Source organism: Muscardinus avellanarius, assembly GCF_963383645.1.
Source record: "Muscardinus avellanarius genome assembly, chromosome: 3".
Classification (NCBI taxonomy): Eukaryota; Metazoa; Chordata; class Mammalia; order Rodentia; family Gliridae; genus Muscardinus; species Muscardinus avellanarius.
The window spans coordinates 137,566,251-137,585,528 of NC_137788.1; the positions used below are offsets into that span (position 1 = coordinate 137,566,251).

Here is a 19,278-nt window from a genome sequence, read left to right on the forward strand (position 1 = left end):
CATTCGATAAATATGTTATACCAAACTTTTAAAAATTGGAAAATTAGCCGGGCGTGGTGGTGCACGTTTGTAATCCCAGCATTTAGGAGGCTGAGACAGGAGGGTCACAGTTCACCCTCAGCTACTTAGTGAGGCCCTTTTCAACTTAGTGAGGCCCTGTTTCAAGGTAAAGAATAAAAAATAGGACTGAGAGTGTAGCTTGGAGGTAGAATGCCCCTGGGTTTCATCCCCAGTACCACAGAAAGAGAGAGGAGAGAAGAAAGAAGAAAGAGGAAGGAAGGAGAGAAAAGAAAAGAAAGAAAATTGGAAAATTAGCCGGGTTTCATCCCCAGTACCACAGAAAGAGAGAGGAGAGAAGAAAGAAGAAAGAGGAAGGAAGGAAGGAGAGAAAAGAAAAGAAAGAAAATTGGAAAATTAGCCGGGCATAGTGGCACATGCTTGTAATCCCAGCATTTGGGAGGCTGAGACAGGAGGATCGCAGTTCATGGACAGCAACAAAGTAAAGAATAAAACAATTAGGCTCAGGGTGTAGCTCAGAGGTAGAATGCCCCCCTGGATTTAATCTTCACTATCAAAAAAATAAAAATAAAAACAAAAATTAGAAAATTGCCCAATGAAAGTTTGTATTTTAAGTTTCTTTTAGGAAAGTCTACGTCCCTGTTTGGCACCTAACATCTAAAGCTGGGTAGCAATCCTTTAGGTGGACCTGTATTTTTCAGTTTGATAAGTTTCCTCAAGGCTGAAGGTTAATTTTAGTTGTGTGTATGGATATCACTTGGTATCAAAGGTTGGAACCAAACTCTTATATGTTGTAGTGCAGTATTTGCATATAAACTGATTGCTATCTAAATAGTAGCTGTATTAACTAGGAAATAATGATAAAAAGTGTCTTCGCATGGTCAGTGTAGATTTTCTATCTGTAATTGGTTGAATTCTTGGATGCATATAACCCTCATAGACCGTGCTGATTTTATCACATGGTACCATTGTTTTTCTTATAATAGTGATAGATGTGTTTGTTGCATGCATATTTTTTATTTGGCAAAGTACAAGTTAGATTAAGGATACTTTGAGTTTTGCAAAAACTGAACTAGCATATTTCCTGATAAATGTTTAAGCGAGGTGTAGTGGTACAAGTTTGTATTCTCAGTACTTGGGAAACTGAGACAAGAGAATTGCAGGTTGACAATCAGCCTCAGCAACTTGTGAGACCCTGTCTAAAAATAAAGAATAAAATCAGGCTGGGGGTGTAACCCAGAGATAGAATGCTTGAAAATGTTTGAATGTTACAATATGCAAATGGCTCAGTTTTCTAATTCATGTTACCTGCCTCTCCTGTTGATATTTGAATTTGTGGCCTGGTAAATTGTGGAGAATAGGAAAAGTTAGGAAATAGAATGGGGCTTTAAGTAATTTACATGTTATCACATAGGTTTTTAAGTGGACTGACATGGTTAAAATCACTTTTTGGATAAGATTAACTATTATGTACTTTCCATACATTGTCTCATAATTCTTGCTCTTTCTAGTGAGTGATAGTAGGGAAAAGACAGATGGCGGGTTCAAGACAAGATGAGGAATAAGTGAATTAAGCCATTGACAAGTTTTTTAGTTTCATTGGATCGTTCACTAGTTGCATTAGTTAGAGGAATAGTAATAGGGATTTCTTCTCTGAAATTAATTCTGAGACAAAAATCAATTGGTTATGTGGAAATAAACAAATGCCATTGTCAATCTCAAGGAACAATTTTTAGGGTTTGAGCTGGGCGTGGTGACATGCTTATAATCCCAGTGCTTGGGAGGCTAAGAGAGGATCACAGGTTCGTGGCCAACCTTACTTTGTGAGGCCCTCTGCAACTTTGTGAGACCCTGTTTGAAAATTAAGAATAAAAAATGGGCTGGGCATGTAGCTACGAGGTAGAATGACCCTGGGTTCAAGTCCCAGTACTGGGGGAGGAAAAAAAAGTGAGAGAGAGAGAATACTTGAGTTTTAGCCAGATGGCATCGCTAGATTTAATAAGGCAAGCTGAAGGATTGGAGTGCCAGAAACTAAATTCATCCTGTGATTTTGTAAACAGGACTAGTGAATGGGGGGGGGGGTGTTGAGAAAGACATCGATTTGTGTGATGATATCTCTGTCTCAGATTTTAAGAGTTGCAATAAAATCAGAAAGGATACAAAGCAGATGATGGTTATAGAAGAATGAATCATTTTTAGACCAGGGAGTATGAAATACTGCTTCCATGCTAAGATTGCAAGTGAATTATGCTATGCTGTTCTATTCATATCTTCAAATGCCTCAGAATTATTAAAGCAGCCTTTGAAATGGTACTGTTATTTAATTTAGAAGTACACATGAGTTTTAAGTCTTTCACTTGGGAGGCTGGGAGGATCATAGGTTCATAGCCAGCCTCGGCGGCTTCATACTTCTCCCTGCACCTTAGCAAGGCCCTTTTTCCAGATTAAAAATAAAATATGGCTAGGGCGTAGCTCAGAATTAGAATGTCCTTGGGTTTTATCCCCAGTACCACAAAAAGGGAAAAGGGGGAAGGATGGAGGGTTAAAAGAGAAAATTTACTTTAGGTATAGAAAGGTTGCTGTTGAGCCTTTAATACAGTTGAGCTGGTGGTACACATATGTAGTAACAGTACTGAGGAGGCTGAGACGTGAGGAGTACAGGTTTGAAGCGAGAAACAGTTTCACAATAAACAATAAAAAGGGGAATGTAGTTTGGAGGTAGAACACCCCTGGATTCAATCTGTTACCTTCCCCCAAAGGAAATAAAAGATTTTAGAGACATGGAATAGCATGTGAACAGTATGCTCACTGCTTAAGATTAGTACTGTCTACTCATTTGGTAGGCAGGTATAAGTTTAATTGGTATATTACTTTTTCCTTTCTAAATGTATTTATCTGTTCAGTGAGGATACTAATACATATTTTATAAGGTGTCTTGAGGGGATTAACGTGATAGTAGAGCCAGGCATCGTGGCACCTACCTGTAATCCTAGTAAGTGGGAGGCTTAGACAGGGTGATTACAACTTAGCAAGATTCTTATTCAAAATAAAAAGGGCTAACCTGGGTGGCGCACCCAGTACTTGGGAGACAGGAGGATCTAAGGTTCACAGCCAGCCTCAACTATTTAGTGAGGCCCTCCACAACTTAATGAGACTGTATTTCAAAATAAAGAATAAAAAATCGGGCTGAGAATATAGCTTGGACGTAGAATGGGCTCAATCCCTCGTACCACAAAATACATACACACATACATGCATGAACACATACATACATACGCGCACACACGTGTGTTTGTGTTGGGGGGACTAGGAACATAACTTAGAAGTAGGATGCCCCTGGATTTAATCCTTAGGGACACACACACACACACACACACACACACACACACACCGGTAATAGTACATTTAAAGTCTTTAGCCAATGTATGATAGTTAGCACTTAGAATGTAGATTCCCATAAAAGAGATTGATGACTAAGCTTAATCACATCTGTACTCTTAGCTGATTTCTCTAGGAGTGTTTCTCCCTTCCATACATGTTGTGAATCATTCAGTTTTCAGTGACAACTTCAACAGCGTGTAAAGCACATATAGCAAAGTGTCCATTACTAGAATAGGCTGTCAGCTATTGCTTCTCTTTAGCTTAATAGGACGGATAAGGTGAGTAACTCTGGAAAACCAAGAGAATTATAAGTGAGCTGATAGGGATTACACTGTCTTAGAAGGTGGGGACCTTCCCATTACTAGGTAGAAATTGATCCAGTATTTTAGAGAGGATTTAAACAGTAGGCATTTATTAGATTCAACAACCCTTTAATTCCTTTCAGCCTAATAATTTTCTCATGACAGTAGATGCCTGTGTATATCAAAATCTCAGTTTATCTGTTGTAAAAAAACATTGGTTTTGGATAATCTAGGTTAAAATTTGGTGGGTTTTTTTTCTTTTTTTCTTTCTTTTTTTTTCCTTTTCATTGATGTGTGGCTTTAAGGAATCCTCTTAATTTGCTTTAAGGTACAACTGTAACCGCTATAATGAGGATGATGCAAAGGCAGCAAGAGATGCACAGGAGGTAAGTACATTTATTATTAGGGTAGAAATTAAGTAGAAATACACGTTGTATATTCATTCATTAGGGAATAATTTCAAAGAAAAGACACTCCAGTAAACACCAAGCGTTTACCAAGGAAATATTAAGTCAGGCTAGGTGGCACATGCCTGTAATTCTAAGTACGTGGGAAGCTGAGACAGGAGGTTCAAGGTGAACCTCAGCAATATGTGAGACCCTGTTTCAAAACAAAATGGGGGGCTGGGGGTAGCTTGGAGGTAGAGTGCCTCTTGGTTCAGCACTAGTGTCACAAAGAAAAAAAAGAAAAGGGAACCTTAACCAAAATGCTTAAGAACAGTCTTGGTTTTTTTGTCTTAATTAATCTAATTTCGGGTATCATTGGTTTCAACTCACGTTTACCTCCTACTCACTCAGAAGGAGCATATAGAATGCCATTGCTAAATGACCCTTATGTTAATTTCTAATTTGTTTTTACTTTGTTCTATATCAAGTTCTTAGGATTGTAGTTGATTTGGAATTGATTATCTAAGGAGTTGAGAAAACACTTACTAGATAGGGAAACCCACTATTATTCAAGGGTTTCAAACACTAGATTTTATATTACTTTGAGTTCTTTTCAGTCTGAAAATTCTGTTATAATTTTAGAACCCTCAAATTTAATAGTTCTTACATTCATCTGTCATCTCCCAGTTTCCCTAAAAATATTGTTTTTAAGTGGTCATAACAGCCAAGAGATAACCAAAACATGGTTTGTATCTTACTTTAAAATAAAAAGTAACATAAATATAAAGTATATATAAAATCGAATCTGTCATATTATTCAATATAAAATACTATGTCTTTTGTAATTATAAATAGAGTGTTTCACAACCTTTCACAATTTTCCTTTTTGGTACTGAGGATGGGACTCAGGGACATTCTGTCTCTGAACTACACCTCCAGCCCTATTTTTTATTCTTTATTTTGAAATAGGGTCTAAGTTGCGGAGGGCCTCACTAAGTTGCTGAGGCTGGCTGCGAACCTGTACTCCTTTGTCTCAGCCTCCCAAATATTGGAATTATAAGCACATGCTACCACACCTGGCTTCTTGTTTTTTGTGATACTGAAGATTGAACTCAGGGAAATTCTATCTCTGAGCTACACCCCCAGCCAGATATTTTTTATATTGAAATGGTCTCATTAACTTGCTGATGGTCTTAAGTTGCTGAAGCTGATCTTCCTGTCTTGCCCTTCAAGTACTGGGATTACAAGTATGTGCTGCCCTGCCACGCCTGCCTCTTTTTTTTTTCTTTTTTTTTTTTCATTTTTCTTTTATTTTTTTTTAATTTATTTTTGTACTGGGGTTTGAACTCTAGCATTCTACCTTCAAGCTAAACCCCCCAGACTTTTTTTTTTGGGGGGGGTACTGGAGATGGAACCCAGAGGGGCATTCCACCTCTGAGTAACACCTCCAGCTCGATTTTTTAAATTCTGAAACAGGGTCTCACTAAGTAGCTGAGGCTGTCTGTGAACCGTGATCCTTTTGTCTCAGCCTCCCCAATGCTGGGATTACAAGAGTGTGCCAAAACCCCTGGCTTCCCCCAGCCCTATTTTTTATTCTTTATTTTGAAACAGGGTCTTACTGAGTTGCAAAGGACCTCAATAAGTAGCTGAGATTGCCCACAAACCAGGATCTTCCCGTCTCAGCCTCCCAAATGCTGAGGTTACAAGCATGTGCCACCATACCTGGCTCTTGTTTTTTATACTGGAGATTGAATCCATGTGTGCTCAACTTCTGAGTGACACACTCGGATCTTGTTATTTTTGTTTTTGAAACAGGTTCTTTATAGGTTGCTGAGAAGTCATTCCTGAGGCAGTCCTTGAACTTGAAATCCTCCTGCCTCTGCCTCTCAAGTATTGGAATTACAGGCACGCACTACCATGCCTGCCCACTATTTTAAGTCCTTGTATAGGGGAAAATATCCCCAGGAACACCCTCCCTTATTTGATACTAGAGATTGAACACAGGACATTCTACCTAAGAACCCCAGTCTGGTTTTTTGTTTGTTTGTTTGTTTGTTTTTTGGGGCAGTACTGGGGATGGAACCCAGGGACATTCAACCTCTGAGCTACACCCCAACCTTATTTTTGGGGGGGGGTGGTACTGGGGTTCTTGGAAACCCTTCTACCTCCGGGCTACACTCCCAGACCTATTTTTATACTTTTTATTTGGAAACAGGGTCTCTTAAGCCACCGCAGCTGGCTTCAAATCTGCATGATCTTCCTGTCTCCGCCTCCCAAACTTGGGAATTACAGACATGTGCCACCATGCCCAGTGTTTTGTTCTTTATTTTGAAACATGGTTTCACTGTGTTGTAAAAGGCCTCACTAAATAGCTGAGGCTGTTAGCAAACCTTGATCCTCCTGTGTCAGCCTCCCAAAATCTGCGATTATAAACTGCACCACCATGCCCAGGTCTAATTCCAGCCCTTTTATTTTTTTATTTTGAAACAGGTCTTGCTGAGCTTGGCCTCAAACCCATTACCCTCCTGCCTCAGCCTCTCAAGTCCTGGGATTATAAGCATGCACCATTACTTAAATATGAATAAACATATTAAACCATCTCTCAACTTGTATACTCTTAGATAACTATGCAACCAAACCAAGAAAACTACAAATCTGTGAAATTCAATATTAATTTGTCAGATGTACTGTTTGCTGATATAGCTACTTTTTTTTTTTTTTTTTTTTTTTTTTTTTTTCCTCCCCTTCAGTACTGGGGATGGAACCCAGGGCATTCTGCCTTCAAACTACACTCCCAGCCCTATTCTTTCTTTCTTTTCTTTTCTTTTTATTTCTTTTGCAGTACCGGGAATGAAATCCAAGGGCAGTCTACCTCCAAGCTACACCCTCATCCCTAATTTTTATTCTTTTTATTTTTTGAAGCAGTCTCATTGAGTTGTGAAGGGCCTTGTTAAGTAGCTGAGGCTGTCAGCAAACTGTGGTCTTAGCCTCCTGGATGCTGGGATTAGATGCCCCCATGCCTGGCGTATTTGAAACAGGGTCTCACTGAGTTGCAAAGGGCCTCACTAAGAAGCTGAGGCTGCCTGCAAACCATGATCCTTCCGTCTCAGCCTCCCAAGTGCTGAGATTACAAGCGTTACTATTGATAGATTGCTATATGGCTGGCTTTGTAAAAACTTGGTGTTACTGTTCTACCAGGTGTCACGAGATAACCTCCTCTGGTAATTTTTTTTGTTTCAGCTACTGCAAAGCATTCATTTCTACAGTGCATCAGAACTTTATTTGCCCAATATTTATTATTGTTGTATTCATTTATTATTTATCTTTCTCATTAGCCTGGCCTAGTTGTAATAATGTTGGTGCCACTTTTAATTATTTCACAATATGCCATATTTTTTTGTGTGTGGCACTAGGAATTGAACTCGGAGGCATTCTACCTTCTAGCTACACCACCAGCCTGACTTTATTTCTTATCTGGAAACAGGGTCTTACTAGGTTGAGGAGTCTTACTACTTGTTGAGGCTGTCCTCAAACCTGTGCTCTACATTGCAAATATAGCACCAACAGAGGAAGTATATGGATTATCCCTGACATTACCTTGTCACTTGGGTGTTGGTAGAATCTCTTTCTGAAATCTGCACTTAGGGCTGGTTACTGTGCATAACTGTGTATGTGTGTGGCGGGGGTAACTGGGGGTGGAATCCAAGGGCTTTTTCTACCTCAGGGCTATTTGATACTCTATTTGGAAACAGGGTTTCACTAAGTTGCTGAAAGCATCACTCAGTAGCTGAGGCTGGTTTCCAACCTGTGCGATCCTCCTGTCTCAGCCTCCCAAGTGCTGGGATTACAAGCATGCACCACCACACCCCGAACTGTGCATAACTTTTAAACTAATTTCTGCCAGGCATGGAAGTAATCCCAGTACTTGGTGAGCTGAAACAGCAGGATCACAGGTTTGAGGCCAGCCACAGCAACCTAATGAGATCTTAGACCCTGTTTCCAAATCCAAGTAAAAAGAGCTGAAAATAAGCTTGGCATAGTGGCACACACTAGTAATCCCAGTACTTGGGAGGCTGAGACAGGAGGATCGCATGTTCACAGCCTCAACTACTTAGTGAAGCACTCCAGAACTTGATGAGAAGGTTTCAGAAATAGGGAAAAAAAAAAAAAAATGGGGCTTAGGGATGTACCTTGGAGGTAGAATGCCCCTGGGTTCCACCTTCAGTACTGCTATATATAAGGGGGGGGGGGCTGAAGAATGCCCCAGGTTTCAGTCCCCAATATCACATAAAATAAGCTAATTTTTAATCTTTAGATTGTAGAAGATAGGATGTATTTATTGTAGTTAATTTATGTTGAGCTGGGCATGGTGATGCATGCTTGTAATCCCAGTACTTGGGAGTCTGAGACAGGAGGATCACAGGTTTGCCACCACCCTCAAGCTACCTAGTGAGGTCCTCTGCAACTTAATGAGACTCTGTTTCAAAATAAAGAATAAAAAAATAGGGCTGGGGATGTAGGTTGGACATAGAATGCCCATGTTCAAGCCCTAGTACCACTAACAAAACGAAACTGTTGAACTAAACTCCAATCTTCTGATCTTGTTGGAGTACAGGGAATAATTTCATACGTGGTCTTTATTTACTCCCATGCACTCTGAGGATAGAGCACACCATTGGATGCCTATCTTGATTTTTTCATCTTTCCCACTGTCTGTATTCTCATGCTGTATTTACTAAGACTCCTGATCTTTTTTTTTTAATAAATTTTTATTGGTGCATTGTCATACTTCTTAATAGGATAAAAAAACTTGAGATATACATTCACATATCACCCAATCAGCCCTTACCTAGTCCCTAACCCCTACCCTTCCCTTCCCTCCTTCCCATGCTTGGTTTCCTGATTAACTTTGATATGTTGGTTTAAGTACATCATTTGCTTTAAAGAATTTCCCTCGTCATCCCTCCCATCCCCTCAGATAAGTCACTTTAATTGCTCCTGTATAGGATCTCTTCATCTAGAGTTCCTCTTGTTACCCATTTCTCCCTAGTTTTTGCACATTAGGGAAAGCATCTGATTTCTTATGTTTTGTGACATTTCACAGCAAATGCCATAATTTTGTTCTCCTTTATGGCTGGGCAAATTCCATTGTGTACACATCCCAGAGTTTTGTAATCCACTCATCTGTTGAAGGACATTTTGGCTGGTTCCAGTTTGGCAATGGTGAATTCTGCATCTATGAACATGGTTGTTCATGCATTAGTTTGGTGTTTTGATTTTCATTCTTTTTGGTAGATACCCAAAGGTGTTATTGCTGGGTCATATGGTAAGTTTGTTTGCCTTCTTCTGAGGATTTTCCATACTGATTTCCAAAGTGATTGCATTTTTTTTTTTTTTTTTGGTGTTCAATTCCAACTTTTTTTTAACTTTATTTTATTTTTTATACATTTACTCATTTATTTTCAGAAAAAAATTATCCTAATATGAACTATATAAACACCCAAAACAATCTCTAAAAAGAACACAGCTAGAAGATGTACAATTTCTGATTTCAAACCTTATAAAACAATAATCAAAACAGTGTAGTACTGCTATAAAGGCAGATATATAAACCAGTGGAGTAAAATAAAGCCTGGAAATAAATTCTTCCATATATGGTCAAGTTATTTTTGGCAAGGTTTCCAAGAACATTTGGTGGATAATAATCTTTTTTCTAAATATTGTTGAAAAATAACAATTACATGAAAAGGCATAAAAGTGGACCTTACCTAACACCATACACAAATATTAACTCAAAATAGATAAAAGACCTAAATGTAAATCTTAAGACTTTTAGAAGAAAACCAGGGTCATAAAACTTTACAACATTGAAATTGGCAGTGATTTCTTAGATATGATTCCATAGGCACAGGCAACAAAAGAATAAACAAACTTCATAAAAAATAAAAAAATATTGTACATCCAAAGACAATGCAAACAATTAAAAATTACTGATAGAATGGGATAAAATGTTTTCAAATACTATATCTGAAGGTATATTAATATTCCAAATAGAAATTTTATTGTTACTAATAAAAATTAGTAACAATAAAAGCAAACAATACAATTTAGAAATAGAGCTGGGCGTGGTGGTGCATGCTTGTAATCCCAGTGCTTGGGAGACTGAGACAGGAGGATCACACAGGTTCGAAGCCAGCCTCAGCTACTAATTGAGGCTCTCAGCAACTTAGTGAGACCCTGTTTCCAAATAAAATACAAAATAGTTCTAGGAGTATAGCCCAGAGGTAGAAAGCCCCCTAATGCCACCAAAAAAAAAAAAAAAAAAAAAAACTTTAGAAATAGGTAAAAGACTAAAATAGGTAATAAATCTCCAAAGATTTCTATATGACCAATAAACACATGAATATCACTCATTATTATAATAAAATAACTAATCATTATGGAAATACAAATAAAAACTATAGTGAAATACTACTTCATATTTGTTAGGATGGCTACTTAACATGAATTAACTTGCTCCAGCCCTTTACCTTGAATTTGTTACTATCTTGTAAAGTGTGTTTCTTGTAAGCAGCAGATGGATGAATTCTTGTTTTTAATCCATTTTGCCACTTTATGTCTTCTTATTGGGGAATTGAGGCCATTTACATTTAGTGTGATTATTGAGGTATAACTTTTAATTCCTAACATGTTAAAATTTTATTTCTGTTTGAAATACTGTTTATTTTTCTTTGCTTAGTTGTCTGCTTGATGGGAAATCTTGTTTCTCTGGTTCTGGTGTGTATTACCTATTTCTTCTTTGTGGTTAATCTCTTTGAGTATTTTCTCTAGCGCTGGTTTTGAAGACATAAATTCCTTCAGTTTCTGTTTGTCATGGAAGCTTCTTATTTCCCCATCAAATTTAATAGATAGTTGTGCTGGGTAGGAAGTGCTGGAAGTTGTTTTCTTTCAGAGTTTGGAATATGTTACTCCAAGCCCTTCTGGCTCTCATGACTTGGTTTGGGAAGTCTGGAGTGATTCTAATTGGTTTGCCTCTGAATGTCACTTGGCCTTTTGTTTTTGTTGCCTTTAAGATTCTCTGCTTGGCTTCTACATTGGTCATTTCGACAATTATGTGGCGTGGGGAACCTTTTCTCTGATCCTGTCTAAAGGGAGTTCTCTAAGTTTCCTGGACCTGTGTATTAACCTCTTGCTCAATGTTTGGAATTTTTTCTTCTATTATTTCTTTGAAGAGATTATTGATCCCTTTAGTTTTACCTTCTTTTCCCTCCTCTATTCTGATTATTCTTAGGTTAGCTCTCTTAAAATGGGCCCATATTTCTTCAGTGTTAGATTCCTGCTGTCTAATTTTTTTCTAAGTTATAAATTACACATTCGTTTTTGGAGTGATCATCTTCTAGGAGATTCTATTCTCCATGTGGTCTAATCAATTGTTTATAGTTTGAATTGATGCCTTTACTTCATTGATTGCATCCTTTATTTCTTTTAGACTCTCTCTAAATTCTTTTCGAAAGTCCTGTATTATATCTACAGTTATATTCATGATTTGATCTTCTGGAGATCTCTGAATTTCTGTATTATCAGGTTCTGATATTATGGGTTTGTGGGCATTCATTGCTCTATTGTTGTTCCTCTTTCCCATGATTTCAGAAGTTTGTGCCTTCTCTGGGTTCTTCTCTGGGTCACCACAACTTCACTTAGGGTGCTCTGAATCTGGAGTTTGTGGTAATCTCAGCTGCCACTACTCCTTTACTGGGTTGTATTGTAAAGTCTCAGACCCAGGGAGTTAATTGAGGCTGCAGGAGCCCGTGGGGGTGCTAGGATGGGCATTTTCCCACAGGGAGCTGCAACTAGTGTGTGGTTTCTCTGCCACTGCTACTCCTTCACTGGTTTGGTCTGTAAAATTTCAGATTGAGGGAGATTATCAAAGCTGCACAAGTCCCTGGGCATGCAGTGCTGGGATTTCTCCTGTAGGACCCGCAATTTCACTTACAGTTCGCACCTATTTGTAGGTCGCAAGCTGGTGAACTCGCTGCCGCTGCTGGCAATATGGAGCCACTGTCACGCCCTCAGCCATGAGGCTGGAGTATTTCTTTTCTGGTTTTGAGTTCCATTCTGAGTCCCTGGAAGGCATGATGATCTTGTCCACTGGAAGTTTTAAGATGTTCTTTGCGCTGGAAGAACTGCTGAATGACACCCGAATGATCCGCTGCTGCTTACTTCAGCTCCTTGTTTACCTTTCTTCTCTGGAGCCTGGTGCTGTGAGGGAAGATGGGGCTGGCGGGGCTCCACCGCCGCATTGCGGGCTGGTTTCTTTTCTGGTCTCTGGTTGTTGTTCTTCTAGACTTCTTTTTCTCTGTCCCTTGTGTTTACATTTTTTTATTTCTCTGCTGATAGTGTTTTCTGGCAATGAAAAGTGCTGATTTTGTGGCAATAGATATCAAGTGTTATCAGGACTCTTAAACACTGCTTTTCTCAGTCGCCATCTTCACAGAAGTCCCAAGAATCCTAATTTTAAAACGTACTAGAAGTTTGGCATACGGTGCATAAATCCTCTATGGTACTTTGAATACCTTTAAAAGATGTATTGTAGAAAGTTGTTGCCAGGAGTTGTGGTCCACTCCTATAATCCCATTACTTGAGAGCCTGAGACAGGACAATCAAAGGTTTGAGGGCATCCTCAGTAATGTGTAGTGAGAACCTCAGCAACCTAGTGAGATCTTGTTTCAAAACAAAAAATACAAAAAGTCTTGGGTTGTAGCTCAGAGGTACAATGCAATGCCCCTGAGTTCAATCCCCAGTTCCACAAAGAAAGAAAGAAAGAAAGAAGGGGAGGAAAAAAGGAAAGGCAAAAGTTATCCCACAGAGCTGGCAGTGATAGGTATTTGAATTTCTAGACTAGGAAGTCAACACACTTTTCTCTCTTTTTCTTTTTCTTTTTTTTTTTCTTTTTTTTTTTTTTTTTTGGTGGTAGTAGGGATGGAACCCAGGGGACTTCTATCTCTGGGATATACTCCCAGACCTATTTTATATTTTATTTGGAAACAGGATCTCTTAAGCCAGAGAGCCTGGCTTTGAACCTGCACAGTCCTCCTGTCTCAGCCTCCCAAGCATGGGCATTACAAGCGTGTACCACCACGGCCAGCATAACACACTTTTTCTGTGAATGGCCAAACAGTACATCTTCATAGACTTAATATTCACTATTGTGATTTCTTGACACACTCTCTCTCTCTCTCTCTCTCTCTCTCTCTCTCTCTCTCCTTGTAATATGGGGGCAGACATAGACTTAAGTTAATATGTGTAATAGTGTTCCAGATAAATTTTATTTAAAAAAAAAAAAAAGGATTGATAGCCAGGCATGGTGGCACACACATACTGGGTGGCACTCCCAGGGGTGATAGCCAGGCATGGTGGCACACACATACTGGGTGGCACTCCCAGTAATTGGGAGGCTGTGAAGGAAGATTGCAGGTTCACAAATAGCCTCAGCTACTTAGTGAGGCCCTCCGCAATTTAGTTAAACCCTATTTCAAAATGAAGAATAAAAATAGGGTTAGTGATGTAGCTTGGCAGTAGAATGTACCTGGGTTCAATCCCCAGTACCATAGAAAAAGGGGAGGTGGCAGATGGATTTGGCTGGCATACTTAAGCTCATCTACTCTTATTCTCAGCATTAGGTTTGGGATATTTGAGGGCTTTTTTTCTTTCTTTTCTCTCTCTTTCTCTCTCTCTCTCTCTCTCTCTCTCTCTCTCTCTCTCTCTCTCTCTCTCTCTCTCTCTCTCTCTCTCTCTCTCTCTTTTTGTGGTACTGGGGGATGGAACCCAGGGGCTTTTCTATCTCTGGGCTATACTCTAAGACCTGTTTTATTTTATACTTTATTTAGAAACAGGGTCTCACTAAGTTGCTGAGAGCCTAAGTAGCTGAGGCTGGCAAAAGCTTCAGGTCACTGATTGCTTTTCTCTTCCCAGAGTCTGGCATTTGATTTGAAAGTTTGCCTTACTTGCAGTAAAAGTTTTCTTCTTTCCTATTGAACTTTAGTGAGAAGCTTTTTCAGAATTTTTGGTCAGAGTAACTTGTAATTCCAGTACTTGGAAGGCTAAACAGGATGTTCAAAGATTCAAGGACAGCCTCAATAAATAGTAAGACTCTAGCAAGATGGTCTTCAAATTAAAAATAAAATATGGCTAGGGATGTAGCTTGGGAGTGTTCGGATGCCTGTTGCTTCAGTCTCTAGTACCCAACAACAAAATTACTGGTCATATTAAACCACATCTTCTAACATATATTTCAATATAATAGTTCAGGTTTTCCATTCTATTTTGGCAATTTGAAAAGTTTGCAGCGGGCATGGTGGCATATGCTTGTAATCCCAGTACTTGGGAAGCTGAGATAGGAAGATTGTAGATTCAAAGCTAACCTCAGCAATTTAGTAAGGCTCGTAAGTAATTTATCAGGACCCTGTTTTCAAATAAGAAAATAAGTTTGGGAGTATAGCTCAGAGGTAGAAGGCCTCAGTAACACATGTGCATGCACACACACACACATTGTTTTCCACATATATTTTCAAATTTGCATAATTTCCAAATTCATTAAACCTTTGCTACCCACCAGACTCTTGAAATAATGTGGCTTTTGAATGTTTTATTTTCTTGTACTAGGAATGGATTCCAGGGGCATTCCATCTCTGAGCTACACCCCTAGCTGTATTTTATTTTTATTTTGAAAAAGGGTCTTGTTAGTGTGCTAGTATTGGAAAATTGCTCTGGTGTTAGTTTCCAATATGTAAAAAGCAGTCAGAGCCTGGGTACTGTTCTGGCACTCAGGCAGGGAAGGGCAGCAGCTGTTACAATGCAGAGTCCCCCCCCACACACACACCCTTTGTTCTAATAATTAACCTATAGTAAGGATGTAAAGGAAATTAAATGAAGTTCTTTAGCCTTAAAAGTCTTAGTGACAATTGAAGCCTTTGGCCCTAAAAATATGTAGAGGCATTCAGTGCCTCTGTTTAACTTTTCCCCTTTGTGACCTGTCCTGAGTATGGGAAAGGTAAACTCTTGGGATGCTTCAAACCACCCATAGTTGATGAGCAACCAATATAGCCTCATACAGTAGAGGTGGAAATAAGATTATCAACCCCTGCATTTAGTAAGTGTACTGTGTGGAGGCAAAGAGGCATCACCTCGCTAAAAAATTAGTTACTATCCCATTGCCTTGGTAACACTGATAAGGAGATACTAATACAAAATCTTAAAGGCTGGGGTCCCAAAAAGGGGTCAAGAGTTCCATTTTTGGTGTCTCCACTATGTGTGCCAGCATGCTGTTTTTTCTTTTTCTTCTCTATTTTCCTACTGATTTTGTAATAAAGACTTGTTAAGGCTGCTCAAGCTGCCTATTAGTTTTAATCTTCCTAATCAACAAATTTTAGTTGAGTAAAGAAAGAGTCCACAATACCAACCATTCACAACTGTAACACTTAGGTTGAGAGTCATTGTATTTGCTGAATCTGTCCTTGAACATGTGATTATCCTGACTCAGCCTCCTAAGTACTGGAATTACAGGTGTACACCACCACGTCTAGCTTGGCTTTTGTTTTCTGAGGTGCTTCAGTATAATGCATAAAATATAGAATCATGTGATTGCCCAATAATGTGATTCAGAATTAATGTCTGTGTTAATATTAAACATAAATATGTATATAATTTTAAAGCAGTGCGTTGTTAGTATCAACTATCTGATGATCATGTCTCCAGCTATGTAATAAATTTTATTCTATAGTTAAAATTTGATTGGTATTTCTCCAGGCTCCTTTAATCATCGATAGATCTTTCTATTACATACACCCTTTTTGCTTCTCTTTTTTGCTGTTTGTTGAAAATACTGGGACATTTTATCCTGTAGAATTCCTCACCTCATGGATCTTACATATTGCGACTCTATGCTGTCATTTAATAGCTTCTTCTGTTCTTGTTTCTGAAACTACTGGTTGATTTTAGAAAGTTGGTCAGATTCAGACATAATGGTGGTTGATAGGGGCAGGACATAGAATACTTAGTTGATTATAGGAGCTATATAATGTTTGGTTGCCTCTATAGATTTTTCCTTAAAAATATTTCTACTTTTAGCCGGGCGTGGTGGCGCACGCTTGTAATCCCTGCGCTTGGGAGGCTAAGACAGGAGGATCACGCAGGTTCAAAGCCAGCCTCAGCTATTTAGTGAGGTTCTCAGCAACTCAGTGAGATCGTTTCCAAATAAAATAGAAAATGGGTCTGGGAGTATAGCCTGGAGGTAGAAAGCCTCTGGGTTCCACCCCCAGTACCACCCCCAAAAAAGTTTTTTTTTAATATATATATATCCCCCCCCCTTGAGGTACTGGGGATGGAACCTAGGGGCAATCTACCTCCGAGCTACACACCCAGCCCTATTTCTTAATTATTTTTATTTTGAAACAGGGTTCCACTGAGTTGCAAAGGGCCTCACTAAGTTGTAGCTGAGACTGTTCGTGAACCTGAATCCTCCTGTCTCAGCTCCCAAATGCTGGGATTACAAGTGTGTGCCACCACAACCGGGTCAAAAATATTTCTGCTCCTATGGCTAGGTTTGTAGCTTATTTGGAGAGCACTGCCTAGCATGTACAAGGCCTGGCATTTGAATCCTACACCTGATTTGTTTTACATCTATCTAATTCCATACTGTGGAACAGTACTATCTAATAGACTTTTTTTTTGTAATGATCAAAATGTTTATCACGACTGTCTGGTTTAGGAACCACTAACCACAGATGTGAATATTCAGCACTGAAAAACTGACCTTTTTTTTTTTTTTAATTTTAACATGTAGTTTGCATCTGCTATATTGAGAATGCAGTAAAGCATTCAAAGCAAGATTAACAAAGATAGCAGTATATGTCTGTTCTTAATTTTAACCTTAATTATTATACTGTATTATCAGTAAATATATAAACTTGTTAATTATTTTTTGTAGTTAAGAAATCATGATTGTATACACTTATCAGTACAATGTGATGTTTTGACATATTGTATACAATGCAGAATGGTTAAGATAATTAGCATTTCTATCCCCTGCCTTACCTATCATTTTATTTTGAGACATTCAAAATTTATTGTTATATTAAATATATAGTAACATTATTATTGACTATAGTTTTCTTCCTTTGCAATACATGTCAAAACTTAGTCCACATGCAGGGCGTGGTGGCGCACGCTTGTAATCCCAGCATTCGTGAGGCAGAGACCAGAGGATCGTGGTTCACAGGCATCCTCATCTACTACATAGTGAGGCCCTTCGCAACTCAGTGAGACCCTGTTTCAAACATAAACAGACTAAAAAATAGGGCTAGGGGTGTAGCTCAGAGGTAGAATGCCCCTGGGATCCATCCCCAGTACTGCAAAAAAAAGAAAAAACTTAGTCCATAGCCCAGCATGGTGGTGCATGCTTGTAATCCCTGTATTTGGGAGGTAGAGACAGGAGGATTGCAGGTTCCTGGCCCACCTTAGCTACTTAAGCCCTCTGCAACTTAATGAGACCCTGTTTCAAAATAAAGAATAAAAAATAGGTCTGGGGGTGTCGTTCAGAGGTAGAATGCCCCTGGGTTCAATCCCCAGTACCTCAAAAAAAAAAAAAAAACTTAGTCCTCCTGTTCTGAAACTGTACCCATTGATCAGTAATTATCCCTTCCCACCCTACAGTCTGATAACTGTCATTCTACTCTCTACTTCTGTGAGTTCATATTTTTTTCAATTCTACAGATATGTGATATCATACAGTATTGTCTTTCTCTGCATAATGTCTTCTAGGTTCATTCATGTTGTCACTGTGGATAGAATTTTCTTCTTTTTTAAAGTTGAGTGGTATTTCATTGCATGCATGTGTACACACACACACACACACACACGTTTTATTTATCCATTTATTCATTGATGGACACTTAGGTTAATTTATGCCTTGGCTATTGTGAAAAATGCTGAAACAAACACGGAAGTGCAAATATTTCTTCACCATAATGACTTACTTCTTTTGGCTGCATAACCAGATGTGGGATCACTAGATTATATACATTGATAATTAGCTTTTGTGTAGAATACATGTTATAATTATATGATCTTTATTTTTCTTAATGGGTCAGCGATCTAGGGCAGCCCTGCAGAGGTACCTGTTCTACTGTAATCGCTATATGAACCACATGCAGAGTCTACGCTTTGAGCACAAACTATATGCTCAGGTAAAGCAGAAAATGGAGGAGATGCAACAGCACAACATGTCCTGGATTGAGGTGCAGTTCCTGAAGAAAGCAGTTGATGTCCTCTGCCAGTGTCGTGCCACACTCATGTACACTTATGTCTTCGCTTTCTACCTCAAAAAGAATAACCAGTCCATTATCTTTGAGGTAGGGATAGTTCCTGGATGGGGAAAAAGAAAAAGCCCACCTTGTATCAGTGGGACTACTTTGTTCTCATAGATAAGGTATATAGAGTTTTAAAAGTTCCTGTCTGTTCATAAAATGTGGATAAACAGTACTTATTAGGAAGATATGAGAAGTATCCCCCCCCCTTTTTTTATTACATTCAAATTGATGTAGTTTAGCAAGCTAGTAATTGCATGTGCAGGCTCTGAAATCAGCCCTTGATTTGGAGCTAATTGGTAACATCTTACTTCTGGGATTTTTTGTATGTTTGGTTTTTTGGTGCTACTGTGGGTGGAACCCAGGGGCTTTATACCTCTCTGTTATACTCCCAGATCTATTTTATATATTTTTTGGAAACAGGCTCTCACTGAGTTGCTGAGAGCCTCCCAAGTGCTAGGAATACAAGCGTGTGCCACCACACCCGGCTTATTTCTGTATTTTAAAATGGGGATATTTCCTTTCTAGAATATTATGAAGTTTTAAGTGAGTCAATCCATGTACATTTCTTACATAGTTTCTGGCGTTCATAAATTCTCATTAAAAGCTCATAAATTCTCATTAATAATCTTGTCCATTATTTGGACAAGATTAGCCTCTGGTATTAGAATATGGTGGTTACCTTTGGTGGAATAGTGATGGTTAAAAGGGAGGATTTTAGTAGTAAAGGTTTTTCAAGAGTTTCATTTTAATTCATGAAGCCCAGTGTGGTGGCACACACCTATAATCCCTATTAATTGATATGCTGATATAGGATCACAGGTTCAA

At 38.8% G+C, this 19,278-nt stretch overlaps 1 protein-coding gene across 1 annotated transcript in view; it reads left to right on the forward strand.

Moving 5' to 3' along the window:
- ARIH1 (ariadne RBR E3 ubiquitin protein ligase 1) overlaps window positions 1-19,278 on the forward strand; it is a gene marked incomplete at both ends in the record, with an annotated part of 100,469 nt that overhangs the window by 78,625 nt on the left and 2,566 nt on the right. Inside the window, 2 exons of the mRNA XM_080691992.1 lie at window positions 4,030-4,087; window positions 18,235-18,495. Of these exons, the coding sequence (XP_080548118.1) occupies window positions 4,030-4,087; window positions 18,235-18,495 (319 nt within the window). The remainder of the gene's footprint in view (window positions 1-4,029; window positions 4,088-18,234; window positions 18,496-19,278) is intronic.